Source organism: Prionailurus bengalensis, chromosome C2, assembly GCF_016509475.1.
Source record: "Prionailurus bengalensis isolate Pbe53 chromosome C2, Fcat_Pben_1.1_paternal_pri, whole genome shotgun sequence".
In the NCBI taxonomy this organism is placed as follows: domain Eukaryota; kingdom Metazoa; phylum Chordata; class Mammalia; order Carnivora; family Felidae; genus Prionailurus; species Prionailurus bengalensis.
Window position 1 is genome coordinate 18,956,947 of NC_057350.1, and position 15,985 is coordinate 18,972,931.

Consider the following 15,985-nt stretch of genomic DNA (forward strand, 5'->3'; position numbering starts at 1 on the left):
TGTTCCTAAATTCGCCTCCTGCTACGGCTCAACACAAACGACCATCTGGTTCTGGTGGCAGCGACTGCAAGCGATGCCTCCTTGACTCACTACCACTGCCTTTCCTCCGGGTTAGACAAAAGCATCAGCTGAGCTTTTATAAAGCTGTTCAGGGAGATGGCTATAAAGGAAATGATGAGGGAGAAGGTGCATAAAGAAATATCTGAGAATCAATCTCCTGCTCTAAGAGGATTAAAAAGCTCTCTGCCAGTATCTCCTTTCGATTCATGTATCGCAGCCTTAAAACAAAAAACAAAAAGAAAAAAAGAAAGGAAACCAAGCAAAAAAAGACAGACATTTCTAGTGATTTCTGTTTAGTGTTGGATTGTGATGACGTTTTCATAGATATGGGGATCATTTAATTAAATTTTTTTTTTAAATGAGGTATTGTCTTTTAAAATACATTTCCTTTTGAATATCATCATGTATTCATATATGTGTACATACAACAAAATGGTCAATTGGACATGTATACAGATATACGGGTACTCACACATACATAATATTCAAAAGGAAAAAGTTAAATAGATGGGAAATTTGGTTTTGAGAGAAGACTTGCCTATACTGGAGGTCAGAATTTCCTTTTAAATGTACTGGCAACTAATTTGTTGTTGTCTGGAAAGGTAAGGTTAACTGCAGACTGATTTCAAGGCTTCCTTTGATCAGAAACACAATGACTCTATAAGCTGCTTTTGCATAATACACCTGCAGGCAGAATAGGCAATGAAAACAAAGAAAGAAACAAAGCAATCCATACCAAACCAAACTAAGCCAAACTTTTATTTTCTGGCTGAGGTATACCTTTCCGTTTTTTTCAATCTCTGACAGGAAAAACAGAGATCATTTCAGGATTTTTGTAATAGTTGGTTTATTAGAATTAAATGCCTCTCTTAAAATAATTTAAATCCTGGCCTGACATTATGAATAATCTATACAGAAAAATCCTTAAAATTAGCTGGAGTTAAGCCAGATTTCAACCTGGATCTCCTTCTTCGGCAGTGCTCTTCTGCCAGTCGACTTCTTATTGTCCTTTGCTTGCAAATATATAAACTATTTTAATAACTTGATACTCTCAGTTTAGTAACTTATTAATATTATAGTTTTATTTGATATGAATATTTTAGCTCTGCTTGATTAGATGAAACAGGCACACATGCTGTAGCTGTGAAAAATTCCACTTTCTGGTTCTATGTAAAGCAACATCTAAAGCAGCAGAGAGGGGAAACAGTTATATTTTCAAAAATAGTTAAGCCAGACTGTTTCCTGGAGATACTTCATTCATTCTTCATCCTCAGACGCTACTGGCTATTTTTGGTAGGGCTAGACATTAATACTGACCAGTTTAGCTTTCCTGACTGTTACCAAACTATCCCACAATGAGCCTGACTTCACGCTGAAGACATTGTGGTGATCCTTAACATACACGTATTCTAAAATATATGCTTCAAAGTAAAAAGATCCAAATTCACAAGAGTATGAAACATTTATAAAAAAATCATGCATCAGATTGTACAGTCTAGAAATAAAAGAAGATTCAAATTCAGTAATAAAGGTAAGAGCAACACTTGCTCTAACGTTTAAGAAAGACCTTGGGCTCCCAGAAGGTCCGGGCTCAATTATCCTTCTCCGTTTGCAGAGAAGCAGTGGCCAGGGCGACCGCCGTGACCGGCTGGGCAATCCCGTGAAGCTGCATCTTCGCCAGTTTCTTCTGTTCACACTCCGTGACCAAGCGGTTCAACTCTGCCGCACTGTATCCGATAAGAGTCTTCAAGTCACAGACAAACTTGTACACAAATCTCTTGCCTTGGACTTTACAAATCATGTCCCCATCATAATAATACCTTTAAAAAGAGAAGGACACATTGGGACCATGTAAAAAAATACAGAATTTGGACTTCTTACTTACGATATTTCACAGATTCTTCCATAAACAGGAGCCTGGTAGAGTATTGCGTCTACCCCAACAGCAGTTAACATTGAAGTTACGGTCCAAGCAAACTTCAAAACATGACTTACTAAAATTTCAATGCTCAACACATTTCCACAATTATGATAAAATACTACTTTAAAAATAAACAATGTTAGGGGCGCCTGGGTGGCGCAGTCGGTTAAGCGTCCGACTTCAGCCAGGTCACGATCTCGCGGTCCATGAGTTCGAGCCCCACGTCGGGCTCTGGGCTGATGGCTCAGAGCCTGGAGCCTGTTTCCGATTCTGTGTCTCCCTCTCTCTCTGCCCCTCCCCCGTTCATGCTCTGTCTCTCTCTGTCCCAAAAATAAATAAACGGTGAAAAAAAAATTTTTTTAAATAAACAATGTTAAGCAAAACAAAAAACCGTGAGAGTGGTCACAGAACCTAAGAACAAGGGCCTGGAGTCAGAATGTCAAGATTCAAAACCCAGCGTCTCTACTTAACTACCTTTGTGATTTTGTGACCACAGGAAAGCCAAATTTTCTCTAAGTTGTTTTTGTTTTTTAAAGTAGGCTCTGCACCCAATGGGGGCTTGAACTCATGACCCTGAGATCCTAGAGTCGGATGTTGTACTGACTGAGCCAGCCAGGTGCCCCGCAAAGTTTTTATTCTCCATCTATACAGTGAGGTTAAAAATAGTACTTACCCTCACAGAATTGTTGAGAATTCTTTTTTTTTTTTTTAATTTTTTTTAACGTTTATTTATTTTTGAGACAGAGAGAGACAGAGCATGAATGGGGGAGGGTCAGAGAGAGGGAGACACAGAATCTGAAACAGGCTCCAGGATCTGAGCTGTCAGCACAGAGCCCGATGCGGGGCTCGAACTCACGGACCGCGAGATCATGACCTGAGCCGAAGTCGGCCGCCCAACCGACTGAGCCACCCAGGCGCCCCAATTGTTGAGAATTAAAAGGATTATCTTTGCAAAGTGCTCTTACTTAGCACACAATGACTAGCACACAGCCCTCTATAAAGTATAAGCTATGTCAATAATTAAGAACCCATATAATAAGAAAATTTTAATATACATATTCAATGGATTGTGGGAATGTCCCCTTCTTTTCTGCATTGTACAAAATCCTTTGTGATGCAGCCACACCTTCACCATCACCATTTTAATATGTAAAGGCTCAACTTGGAGAGAAGTTCTCCGAATCTAACAGGGAGCCTCAAAAGTAGAAGTAAAAGGCCAGAAGAAAGACAGGATACAGAAAACCAGGAAAGAAGACATCATAAAGAAACAAGAGTTGCCTCTGTGGGAAACCCTCTAGAAGTCTAGCTTACTGCTGGTTTGTATGGAGATGGAAATAGAGCTAGATTTATACTCCGAAAAACAGACCTGATTTACTGTCATGCGCTGCCAATTCCAGTAACAGGGAAAAGGTGAGTCAAGACTTATCTGGGCAGGTGGAATGTGAAGGCTTTGTTTTAAAACTGCACTGCCCATCTTACCAATCTGACAATGAGCAGCTATGAAAGGAATGACTATTTGCCCAAATACCAGTGATGTAAACTACCACAGTTGGCAGGATTTTATTACAAAAATCATTCAATTTAATCAGGAGCCCATTAGTGAAAAGGCGGATCTACATGCAGGAAATTAGGTCACTTTTCTTTAATTCCAGAAGAGCAAAAGTGTCACAGTCGGTCACGTTGACTCTCTCAGTAAGAAAGACCACACACTGGGTGGGCACCGTTCTTGTGTTTCCTTTTGTGCCAATCACGTTAATACAGAATTTTGATCTCAGCCCAAAAACCACCAACTTCCTGTCATCCAGTTTAAAACGAGATTCGTATTTCGGCTTCTCAAGAAAATTTCTACATAATACGTAAGGCTGTAACAGACACTTGAGAAAAAAAGTAAAATAAAAGAAGAAAGTGGTTTTACATGTCAAGGAGAAAAACGGAGTTGGTATAATCTTCTGTCTCTTGGTAAGAACGGATAAAGAATACAAACACTAAATTTAATTTTACTTAACGTGTCTTTCAATCTACTAGACGCATCATACAACCACACCTAATAGCAAGCATCACATCTGTACCCTCTCTACAATGAAGTAGAAAGGTACACAATACCTGTATTTTCCTGGATAGGATTTTTCTTAAACTTGTCTTTTTTTAACCTTTTAAATTGTGAACTGTATTACATAAACAGCACACCCAAGTGAACAGCTCAGTGATTTATTTCAGTGAACATTCGCCTGTTAACTACGACCTAGGTCAGGAGGCAGAACACTGCCAGCCCCCAGAATCCCTCCAAGGCCCTTCCCAGAAATCACCACCCCTCCTTTACTCCAAAAGGTAAACACAATCCAATCCTGTTCCATGATGATAATTCATGGCTTGTATTTACACTCTCATCACCCAAAAGTGCATCCCTAAACTCTGCAATTTAATTTTCATTTCTTGAACTTTACACTATAAATGTAATCATATACAGTCTTTTGGGTCTGATTCTTTGACTGAACATTACATTACATTGCATTTGTATCAGCGCTTGTAGCTTTGTTCATTTTCTTGGATACACAGTCCACTCTCGTTTACCATAATTCATTTATTTACTCTCCTGCAGATGGATACTTGGTTTCTGGATATTATAAATAATGCTGCTATGAGCACGTGTGCGGACATATGCAGACGCTTCCGTTGGGTAAATATTTAGGGGAGAAACCGCTGGGTTCCAGGTTCTGTCCCTACCAAAAGTGCAGAAGCACCCCCGTGCTCACAACACCTGGTACCAGCGATCTTTTTAATTTTAGCCATTCGAAGATATGTGTTGTGCCATTTTATGGTGGTTTCCAACCGAGTTTCCCTGATTACGAATGAGGTTGTGCACCACGGCATATGGTCACTGGCCATTTGTATCATCTAAATTCTGAAGTGTCTATTTAAGTCTCTTGCCTATTTTTTCTAGTTTTCCTATCGACTTGCTACATGGAACCGAATACTAGTATAGTATAAGGAAGGGCTCAAGTTTCATTTTTTCCATATGGATGGCCAACTGTCCTGGCTCTGCTGATTGAAAAGCAAGTCTTTCCCCCACTGCCATCTTTAAATCAAATCCTCTTATATACCTGGCTCTATGTGGGCTCTCCATTGTAGTAACCTGCGGTCTGTTCGTCTCTCCTAAGCAAGCCATGCGCTGTCTTACTGTCGAAGCTTTCCAGCACTTCCCGCACTGCTCTCCTTCCTCACATGCCCTGCTTACTGCGCACTTCATGTTCCCATATGTGTTTTACAATCAGCAAGTCAAGTTCTACAAAGAAACTTATCCAGATGGTCTCTGCATTGAAACTTAATATCAATCTGGGGAGAACTGACATCTTAATGATTAATTCTAATAATTTATGTGTAATTTTGAAGGGACTTGTATATATACATTCATAGCAACCATCAAAAATGAAAGTTTTAATTCTAAGTATATGGAAAGGATCTTTAGATAGCTGGCAAAGTGTGTGAGACTAAATAAGTGATAAGCACATTGAAAAGAAAGCATTTTAGTTACTTAGGAATGCTATTTTGGAAAAGTAAATAATCCTGTAACAGTACTCACATGATCATCATCCTATAACTGTGAATATTGATCTAACCACAATTTCCATGTAATTATGTAATGACAAGAGAGTGGAGAAAGTGTGTGTGTGTGTGTGTGTGTGTGTGTGTAGTGATGGGAGGTAAATCATAATCTCTCAGTGTGAAATTCACAATGTTCAAGTGAATCATGAAGTAGCAGTAAAAGCATATTATTTAGAAATACAGAGGTAAATTGCAAAGCTATTTTACACTATATTCACTCTTCCAAAAAAAAGACAGTAATTCCATGATATTTCTATATATCCCACTTCTCAGTTACTTAAATGAACATACTGAATTTCCCACTGTAGTAAGCATAATTTCTGAGAGTCATTCTGTCAAAAAAATTCATACAAGTTATGGGATATTATAAATGATTTTATTCTATTCCAATTCAGTGTGAAGGTTGGATATTCAGAGTTAGGCAGGTTGAAGGGGAAGAAAAAATAGAGGAATGGGTCGACCTTTTGCACCTAATTATAAAAAAGGGAAAATATCTGCATCTTTGCTAAACTTTACACTCAATTCACCTATGCAAATGACAACATCTTTATCTGTTAGGTAAACGACAGAAAACTCAGAGATTAAACAGTTAAACACATATATTCTTTTCAACCAGATAAAAACAAGTAAGCTTGGAATCATCTTTTAAGGAAACTGTTCCTCAATATTATCACTAAAGATCTTTGTATAAAGTCATTTTTAACATAAATGTAAAACCTTTAGATTTCTGGGGTCATTTTTTAGGAAGGTTTATGTTAAAAAGAAAAAAAAAATCATCGCCTACCTTAATGCACGACTTAGTTTCTCGTAGTTCATCGTAGGCTTATTTTTACGTTGTCCCCATTTTTGTGCAACCAGTTCAGGCTGATTTAGCTTAAACTCGCCTTCGTCACCAACCCAAGAAATGCAGTCTCGAGCATCCTTGTCAGTAAGAAGTTCTAGCAAAAACTGCCATAGTTGAATTTGGCCATTGTTTCCTACATGGACAAGAAGGGCAAGTGCTGACCACAGTGCCATGAATTAACAGCAGGCCAAAGACAACAAACAGATTCTCTGGGTCATTCATTCCCAGCCATGCTAAAAATACATTTGTTTACAAATGCTGTTTAAATACTGCCAGGGAAATAGCATATTCACATTTTCATACAATGAAATGAAATACACATTAATTTGACAAATTTTAAAATACCATTAGATAATGCAAAAATACCTGTTCTGTTCCCAGGAGAACTTCTATCTTCTCCTGAAATCCTTGGAGCTCTCTGTACTTTAGCTGCCTTTGCACTACTATTTATGACTTTAATGGTCGTTGGTGTAGCAGACTGCACGGATGCTGGGATAATTTGCACAGCTGCAAAGAAAAACAAGGAGAAATTTTCTTCCCTTCCACAACAAGCAGTGAAAAAAATTACTGAAAGACACAGAATGCAGTTAGTGTTACTAATGCCCCTCTAATTAGCTCAACAAAAGGCCTCGTTTCAAAAAAGCCTTAATCCACAACAGTTTTGAACAAAATCGCCAAAAAAGTTCAGGGGATAAGGTATGATGTTTGCTGTATGGTCTGCGAATCTTAACTTGAGGAGTAAGTGTTGATCTTATTTGGAATTAACTTAGTGGTGTGTATATGTTAGGCAAAGAATTATGAAAACGTTTGTTTTCAAAATATTTCTTCATTAACAACAGTGTGTCAAATGTTGGAGAAAATACGGACAAACGAGAACTCCCATGCACTGCTGGTGAGAGCAAACCCCTGCCCCCACTTTGAGAAAAGCTACGGTAATCCCTCACCAGGTGGGAAGCACAGAACTCCTGGGATAGAGAATCTCACACTCATTCTTACAAATACTCATTCAGTGCCAGTCACAGAGTTTTAAAAACAATATTTAACAGCAGTGAAAATGAATGAAATTACACCGCCAAGTATCAATATGGGTCTCATAACTGTCAAACAAAAAAGCAAGTCACAGAAGGATATGTACAGTTTATGATCATTTTACCGAAAAGTTTAAATATGTGTAAAACAATACTATAAAGTGTGGTTACCTACTTGATAAAAATATAAAATATGCACAGAATAATAAACACCAAATTCAGGACAGTCATTTAATGCGATATATAAAAGTTCTAATTCTTATGGTGCACATAAATGGTTATACTTCATTTCTTGGTATGTCTAAAATATTTCATAAAAGTTTAAAAATTAATTTTTCTTTTTGTTACCTTGCAGTGAATGAAAAAAAAAATTTCTTACTGACAAATGGGCCACATGTTATGTGCATGAATACTCACGCTGATCAATTGTAACTATCTCATTCATCTGTTGTTCTTGGCTTGCCAACACATCTGAAGAACATACATAAAAATTTCTGTTTATATTTAAATCCAGAAAATCAAACTCAAGTTAGTAAAACCCACCCGAACCAACCAACCAAACAAAAAAGCAAAGCATTCAACAAAACTCATTGGCACAATAACCTAAGAAATACTTGATAGTCACTTTGCAAGGAAAAGATATTTTTAAGACAAGTAGCAGATGGAAAGCTCTAATTCTTTGAATGGTAAGAAAAGTTATTCAGAGAATCACGGTTTTCTAAACATAAATATCTGTATATCTCCTTCTGTATAAAACCATGTAAAACAGGGGACTCTTCAAGATCAGATCAAAGATGAGACTATATACACCACACTGAAATGGCTTAGATCTACATTCTTTAGATGTACGTTCTCAGTCAAGATGACAGATCTTCATCATTTATTAATCTAACAGACTGGATAAAAGTTTTGAATATGATTGCTTTAACTTTATAAAGGCTCCTTCTTAAAGATAGCTAAATTTTCAATAAAATTGTAGTGGTCCTAAAAGTCACAAGTGAAACAAATAATGTAATAATGGTTACAAATATAGCTCTCATATGAGAGTTACATTGTAAAAAGTCCTAATATAACCCTTTAGAGAACCATTCATCACTCATCTTTTGCTACCCTTTCTTTTTTTTAAAGATTTATTTATTTTTGAGAGAAAGAGAGCGCACAAGCGGGGAAGTGGAAGAGAAAGCGGGGGACAGAGGATCTGAGGGGGGCTCTGCTCTGACAGCAGTGAGCCCAATGTGGGGCTTGAGCTCACGAACGGCGAAATCATGAACTGAAATCGGACGCTCAACTGCCTGAACCACCCAGGCGCCCCAAGATTTATTTATTTTTGAGAGAGAGAGAGCGCACAAGCGGGGAAGCGGAAGAGAAAGAGGGGCACAGAGGATCTGAGGGGGGCTCTGCGCTGACAGCAGTGAGCCCAATGTGGGGCTTGAGCTCACGAACGGCGAAATCGTGACCTGAACTGAAATCGGACGCTCAACTGCCTGAACCACCCAGGCGCCCCCTATTCTTTATTTCTTAAACAAGAGTTCCTATTTCCCAGTCTCTAACACTTCAACCTATTTAGTGTCTATCATGGAATGGATTCTTTTCTCTTGAAATTGTTCCTACCAGCAATCACCTGTGTACTGAGTGAGTCCTAGAGCCTGGGCACCCAACACAGCGCTACTTAGGGCGCCATGCCAGGGCCTGGTTCCAGGCACACAGAACTGGGAAGCGCTGAGAAACTGAAAAGAAGTCTAAACCCTACCTGTCAGAAGGGAGCTTTCTTTGGGGGTCCTGAGTTTGGGGGATTGTACAATTATATGGGACTGGCCTCGATAGATCTTCCTTCTGATCTTAGCCCTCACTTACCGGCTGTGTGACTTTGGTAAATTATTCAACCAACTTAAACATTAATTTCCTCATGTTTAAATGAGATATCCCCACCTATCACCTCACAAGGAAGGTTGTTATGAGGATTAAAGAAAAATGCTTTCAAATAGCTCAATGCCGAGGGTGCCTGGGTGGCCCAGTTGGTTAAGTGTCTGACTTCGGCTCAGGTCATGATCTCGCAGTTTGTGGGTTCAAGCCCTGTGTCAGGCTCTGTGTAGACAATGCAGAGCCTGCCTGGGACTTTCTCTTCCTCTCAGAGCTCCTCTCTGACTTGTGCTTTCTCTCTCTCAAAATAAATTAATAAACTTAAACAAACAAACAAAAAAGCACAATGCATGAAACAAAGCTTAACTTTCCAGAAACCGAAGATGTTACTATTTCATCCAGATTCCTAGTTCTGAGCATTCTCCTCAAGAACTGTTGTTTCTCTTGAAGAAAAATCCATGCCCCACATTTGTAGATTTCCCCCCAAATTTTATAAAGGCACCTTGAAGAAGCAAAGTGCTACTGAAACAGAAATTGTTCCATTTGTGGCTTAAATGAACACAGATGCCCTAGCCTAAAAAGAGGCAAAAGAAGGGCACCTGGGTGGCTCAGTCAGTTGAGCGTCTGACTCTTGATTTCAGCTCAGGTCATGATCTCACAAGTTCATGAAACTGAGCCCCGCACTGGGCCCTGTGCTGACAGTGTGGAGCCACCTTGGGATTCCCCACCCGCCTCCTACTCCCATGCTCTCTCTCTCTTTCTCTCTCAAAGATAAATAAATAAATATTTAAAAAATATATTAAAAAAAAAAAAAAAGAGGCAACACAGGGAGTCACCATCACAAAACCCATGTGTTACCAACCTGTAAGATCAGCTTCTAAGCTCTGAGTCTCAGAATGGAGTTTGGTCTGTCTCCTGGGAACTCTCAAGATTAAGGCACAACACAGAGGAGGTTCTGAAAACTGGGTTCAAGACCACACAGACTACCTATCATATTCCTCTACTGTAGCCCTCAAATCCTGGCCACGTACAAAAGAATCATCCTAAGAGGCAGCGCTCTGGGTGAAATGAATCCATTTTATGAAGAAACTTTAGACACTAAAGATACAAGGCAATTCTTTTTCCTAAAGGAGGTCCTCTGCAAACTGAGAGCTTTGGCTTTGGTGACAGCATTTCAAGAGGCTCTTCAAAAAGCTGTCAGTAATGGAATATTGCTAATTATCCTCGCCAGTACAGCAGGACTCGGATGAAGTTTCCAGATGAACTGCAGGAAGGTGGGGTGAGCCAGGTGGAGAATCTAACATGAATGAAGAAGCAGCTCTGTCTGTGCAGCACTGCTTCTTCCTGAAAGATCACGGAGGATGACTAGATGATCGATGCCGGGTTCTTAAGACATATGCTATAGGCTTCACGCTACAAGACGGGCCAGAGTACCTGACTGTGCTCAGAAAAGCCTGTTCTGGGGAATGAGGCTTGTGAATTACAGAAAATCTGCCAGAAATAGCCTTTACACATCAACCTACCAATCCCCCAATTCAGAACTGGGCATTAGGATCCCAAACCAGATGGGACCTTCCTTGCCAGGACAAAGCAAAGAACCACGGCCAGATAAGCAAGGAATTTGCAAGATACTTTTCTAAGCTGTGGGGCTTTGCTACTTTTGAAAATAACATTCCAGGGCAGAGTTTTTCCGAGGAAGACCCACTCCACTTCAAGGAAATGAATGAACAGATACACGAGATTCCTTTACTCCCCATACCAGGAAAAGTCGCTGAATGAACTTTAAAGATTTTGGGAAGCACTAGGAGAACCAGACAGCCACAACAAAGTGCTGCCCTCGGGGAGAGAGAAAACCCGCCAATCTGAGAAAAATCAAAACTGCAGTCTAAGCACCGTCATTGTCCTGTCCTAATCTTTAGAGTTCGTATATGAAAACATTTCAGTAAACATGGCTCATATGCTAAAAATCTGAAACAATTCAAGAGTTTTCATTATTTATCTGAAAGGCACGAAGGAGAAAACAAACCGTGAAATCAAGGACAAAACTTCAACTAGAACATTTAATTTCTTTACCTATTAAGAAAAACTGGAAATAAACCCTGTAAATGTAACGAATGTAGTGAGTCAGTGTCATAGACATGTTTTCCAATATTTAAGAGATTCCATAAAAGAGACAAACTATAATCAGTGAAGGAAAAACCCTGTCTCCAGAGCTCATTTCTTACTCAGCAGTAGAGAATGCACCCCAGGCGGTCAATTACTAGGTAAAATCCCTCCAACCTGAGCTGTTCTTTTACCAGGCACATAACAGAATAATAAACCCTACCAGGTACCTTTATACACCATTACAAAACCAAAGTCAGAGTCTGTCCTGTTCACCCATTCGGAAAAGTATGTGTGTCTGGCTAGCATTTCTGGCCTCTAAACCGGGTGTTAGGGAACAGGTTACTGCTAAAATATTTTAACAGATAGTCACTGTTGGATTAAAGTGGATTAAGAGGGATTAAAATTCAAACAAAATAATTTGCATTTACTTGAGCTTTTTGTTGGTCAGCCAAGTAGTTTCTAATTTCTGTATATAGTCACTTAATCATCATAATAATGTCTGTGGAGCCAACATGGAAACACTTATAACTAGCTGCTTTCGATTCAAGATGGAGGGATGCACACTTACACTTCTTTCTCTTAAGATCCCATTCAATGAAAAGAAATTGTAGAAGATTTAATTCCACTAATGATGAAAAGAAACAGGGACGACATCTGTGGACAATCTTAAATTTCTAGAAGATAAACAGTAAATGAAAGAACTGACGGATGAAATAAAAGTCAATGACTAAAATTTATGAAGAGAGCTAAGTATGCGGCACAGCATCTTAAGAACTGAGATTCTAGTGTTCACCAGCCTGGTTTTGGATCCTGGCCCTGCCACTCCCTAGCCTTGTACCCTGTGGAGCTGTCTAAGCCTCACTTTCCTATCTAAAAAATAGGGAAAGTACGGATCTGTGGCATTAGAAGGATTAAATGAGATAATGCATATAAAGCTCCCAGCACAGCCTTATACAATTAAGTGTTAATTATTATTGCTATTATCAATGACCACAATGCACAATGAAGACAAAATTATAACGAAATAAAATTAAACTGAAGTTACAACGCAAATAGGTAATAACTTAAATTTTATACATTTTCGAAGAAGCTCCAGATGACTCCACAGAATTTCTCCCCGAGGGACTCGCTGAAAAAAATCTTCTTGGTTGAGACTGCATAATTCTCTTCCGGAAATGTTGAGTGTAGTAAGGTCTATATCAGTCATGCTGAATTCCTTCATTACCCAAACCACCCAGTGCAGGACTTGGTCTGTGGACCACTGTATAGGATCTAAAGAGAAAAATATTACCATTAGCCTAGCTCTATCTCGACACTACATGAGTGCACGGTTAATTTGTCGATACATATAAGTATATATATATACACACATATATATGGAGATAAAATCCAGACAGGCTTTTTTTTCCCCAAGTAAAGTATATAAACTCAAATAAAATTTAAAAAAATTTGTTTAAAGTTTATTTACTTTGAGAGAGAGAGAGGGGTGGGGGCACCGAGAAGGGGCAGAGGGAGGAGAGAGGGAACCCCAAGCAGGCTCCGTGTTGTCAGTGCAGGGCCCAATGCGGGGTTCAATCTCATGAACTGTGAGATCGTGACCTGCCCAAGCTGTGATCCAGAGTCGGATGCTTAACCGACTGAGCCACCTTAGGTGCCCCCAAATAAATTTTAATGATGTATTTTCTCCTCAGCTCCTTTTGAATTTTTCAACCTAAATTTGTAATGACTTCATCTGGTTTTACATCTGTTAGTCTGGAGTTTTACTAAGAAAAACAGTAGAAAATTGCTCTCCAATGGGTCAACTGGAAGAATAAAATATGTGATTACTTTAGAGAGAATGGGGTTAAGTTATTCAAGTTTCAAACATTATTTTGTAGCTGTGTACAATTTGGTGCACTGAAAAAAACGCAAAAAAATCCATAAGGGGCTTTTGAGGAGCTAGACTTATTCTCCAAACTGTGCACAACATAATCTTTCCTCCCTTTTGCTTCTTGTAAAAAGCTAGTGCTCCTGTATCTCTACCCTTTGGTGGCACTTACAACATGCAAATTGCATGTTTACTCAGCTGTCTTTCCCTGTAACACGTTAAGGTCTTGAATATAAGGGCTGTGTCTTGTAAACCACTGTATCTTCAGCGTTTACCACAATGCCTTATGCATAATTTGTTAAATCTATAAAAAGTAAATACAAATAAATTCATTTTCCTCATCATTTGTTACTATCTAATTGAATTCACAAATGAAAAGGATGGCCAACATGTACGAATATTTAATTGTATCCCCGGCATCTAACAGAGTATTTTACCCATATAAATTTAATAAATACTGACTGAATTAATTTTGATACAGATACTTCTGCATGGAGAAGATGACCTATCCAAATAGCGTTGGTTACGTGCCCTAAGCTGCAGGCTATTCAATAGGAGTAAGTGGGGAAAAAACATTTAGGTACTTATCAAGAGCCAATTTATAGTAAAAAATGAATCAAACATAATAGAGGATTGATAGTCACAGAACTGATTTTTTATTTGATCTTTTCACAAAGAGGTGAAGGGAGGAGGATGGCAGTGAAGTTTTTTAACGTCTCCAAATGCACATGTTAAAAAAATACCACTAAAAGCAACTAGAGAGCAAAACCAAAAATCCAGGTATATTTACAATAAAACAAGGTGACAAGACATCCCCAGGAAAGCCCAAATACACACAGGTGAAGACAAAGCTGTAACAGTCACAGACCTTCATGGTGTCAGTTATCTGTAGAGGAGACAGCAAAGCGGGGAGGAAGCAAAGGGACATGTGACCCATTCTTCATTCTGAGCATGGGAGAATGTAAACACAGCCAGGGAGTTCTTACTGAAAGCACGACAGGCCAAGCCAAAGCAGCAGCTCAACCAGTCCTGCCCAATCCAGTAACAGGTGAGCCCAACGGTCTGAGGTAAAGGTGAAGGGGCTGGAGGCAGTGTAGCATCTGTGAGCTCTAAAAACTGAGCCTGCGGATCACATCCAGGAGAGTGGACCACAATGAGGAGAAACCGGAGGGAATGGGATCGAAATTGAGTAGCATAGGAACACCAAGGAAAAAGAGAGAGGAGGTCCAGATAAAAGTGGAGTAAGGGAACAGGCAGGAACTGAGCAAGCAAGTGGCTCTTTTTTAAAGTTTTATTTATTTAAGTAATCTCTACAACCAACGTGGGGGCTTGAACACACGACCCCAAGATCAAGAGTCACATGCTCTTCTGACTGAGCCAGCCAGGGGCCCCTACCGGCTCTATTTTTTAATATTAATTGAAAATAACAGATGAAGGAGTTCTGGGAAGTTAGAGAAGCTATCCTGAAACACAACTCCCTTTAAAAGTTCAAGTAACCTCATTTTACAAAAACATGAAGAAAGTGTCAAGATAAAAAAGTTGGGGGAAAATAGAAGTAGTCTGATTTGTTTTCTTAAATAACATTAGGACTTCTGTCCTACATTAGGACTTCTCTCCTACGTTAGGACTTCTTAACATAACTAATTGTCCATGCATATTCGCCTGCTTATTTTCTCTAAGACCCTAGTAAAATTATAGCTAAGGATTTTTTTAAAAGAAGTAAACTCACAGGACCATGAGTGGAAATGACAAATGGATGGGAGATTTTCAACTTATTTTTGAAGACCATAAGCAGAGTGAAAATCCAGTGAAGCAGGAGAAGCTATGACCTAATATATCTTTCAAGGAGAATATAGCAAGAAGAGTTTCTTGCCTGCAGAACCCCCTTATTGGCTCGGGTCATGGTGGCACCAGGTAGCAGAAGAGGTGTACATGGTAAATGAGGGGACTGATTTCTTTCTTTCTTTCTTTTTAATATGAAATTTATTGTCAAACTCGTTTCCATACAACACCCAGTGCTCATCCCAACAGGTGCCCTCCTCAATGCCCATCACCCACCCTCCCCACCCTCCTGCTCTCCATCAACCCTCAGTTTATTCTCGGTTTTTAAGAGTCTCTTGTGGTTTGGCTCCCTCCCTCTCTAACTTTTTACTTTTCCTTCCCCTCCCCCATGGTCTTCTATTAAGTTTCTCAGGATCCACATGAGAGTGAAAACATATGGTGTCTTTGTCCGTATGACTTATTTCACTTAGCATAACGCTCTCCAGTTCCATCCACAATGCTATAAAAGGCCATATTTCATTCTTTCTCATTGCCAAGTAGTATTCCATTGTGTACATAAACCACAATTTCTTTATCCATTCATCAGTTGATGGCCATTTGGGTTCTTTCCCTAATTTGGCTATTGGTGAAAGTGCTGCTATAAACAATGGGGTACAAGTGCCCCTATGCATCAGCACTCCTGTATCCCTTGGGTAAATTCCAAGCAGTGCTATTGCTGGGGAATTAAAAGCAAAAATGAACTATTGGGACCTCATGAAGATAAAAATCTTCTGCACTGCAAAGGACACAATCATCAAAACTAAAAGGCAACTGACGGAATGGGAAAAGATATTTGCAAATGCCATATTGAACAAAGGGCTAGTATCCAAAATCTATAAAGAACTCACCAAACTCCACACCCGAAAAACAAATAA

General features: G+C 39.2%; 1 protein-coding gene across 2 annotated transcripts in view; it reads right to left on the bottom strand.

The window, feature by feature from the left end:
* Positions 1 to 789: 789 nt before the first annotated feature.
* GABPA (GA binding protein transcription factor subunit alpha) overlaps positions 790 to 15,985 on the bottom strand; it is a 39,614-nt gene continuing 24,418 nt past the window's right edge. For both annotated transcript variants that reach the window (XM_043593811.1, XM_043593810.1), the window contains exons 6-10: positions 12,500 to 12,694; positions 7,874 to 7,927; positions 6,795 to 6,935; positions 6,369 to 6,561; positions 790 to 1,880 (exon numbers count right to left, since the gene is read on the bottom strand). In XM_043593811.1, coding sequence (XP_043449746.1) covers positions 1,652 to 1,880; positions 6,369 to 6,561; positions 6,795 to 6,935; positions 7,874 to 7,927; positions 12,500 to 12,694 — 812 coding nt within the window. In that variant the 3' untranslated portion in view covers positions 790 to 1,651. The remainder of the gene's footprint in view (positions 1,881 to 6,368; positions 6,562 to 6,794; positions 6,936 to 7,873; positions 7,928 to 12,499; positions 12,695 to 15,985) is intronic.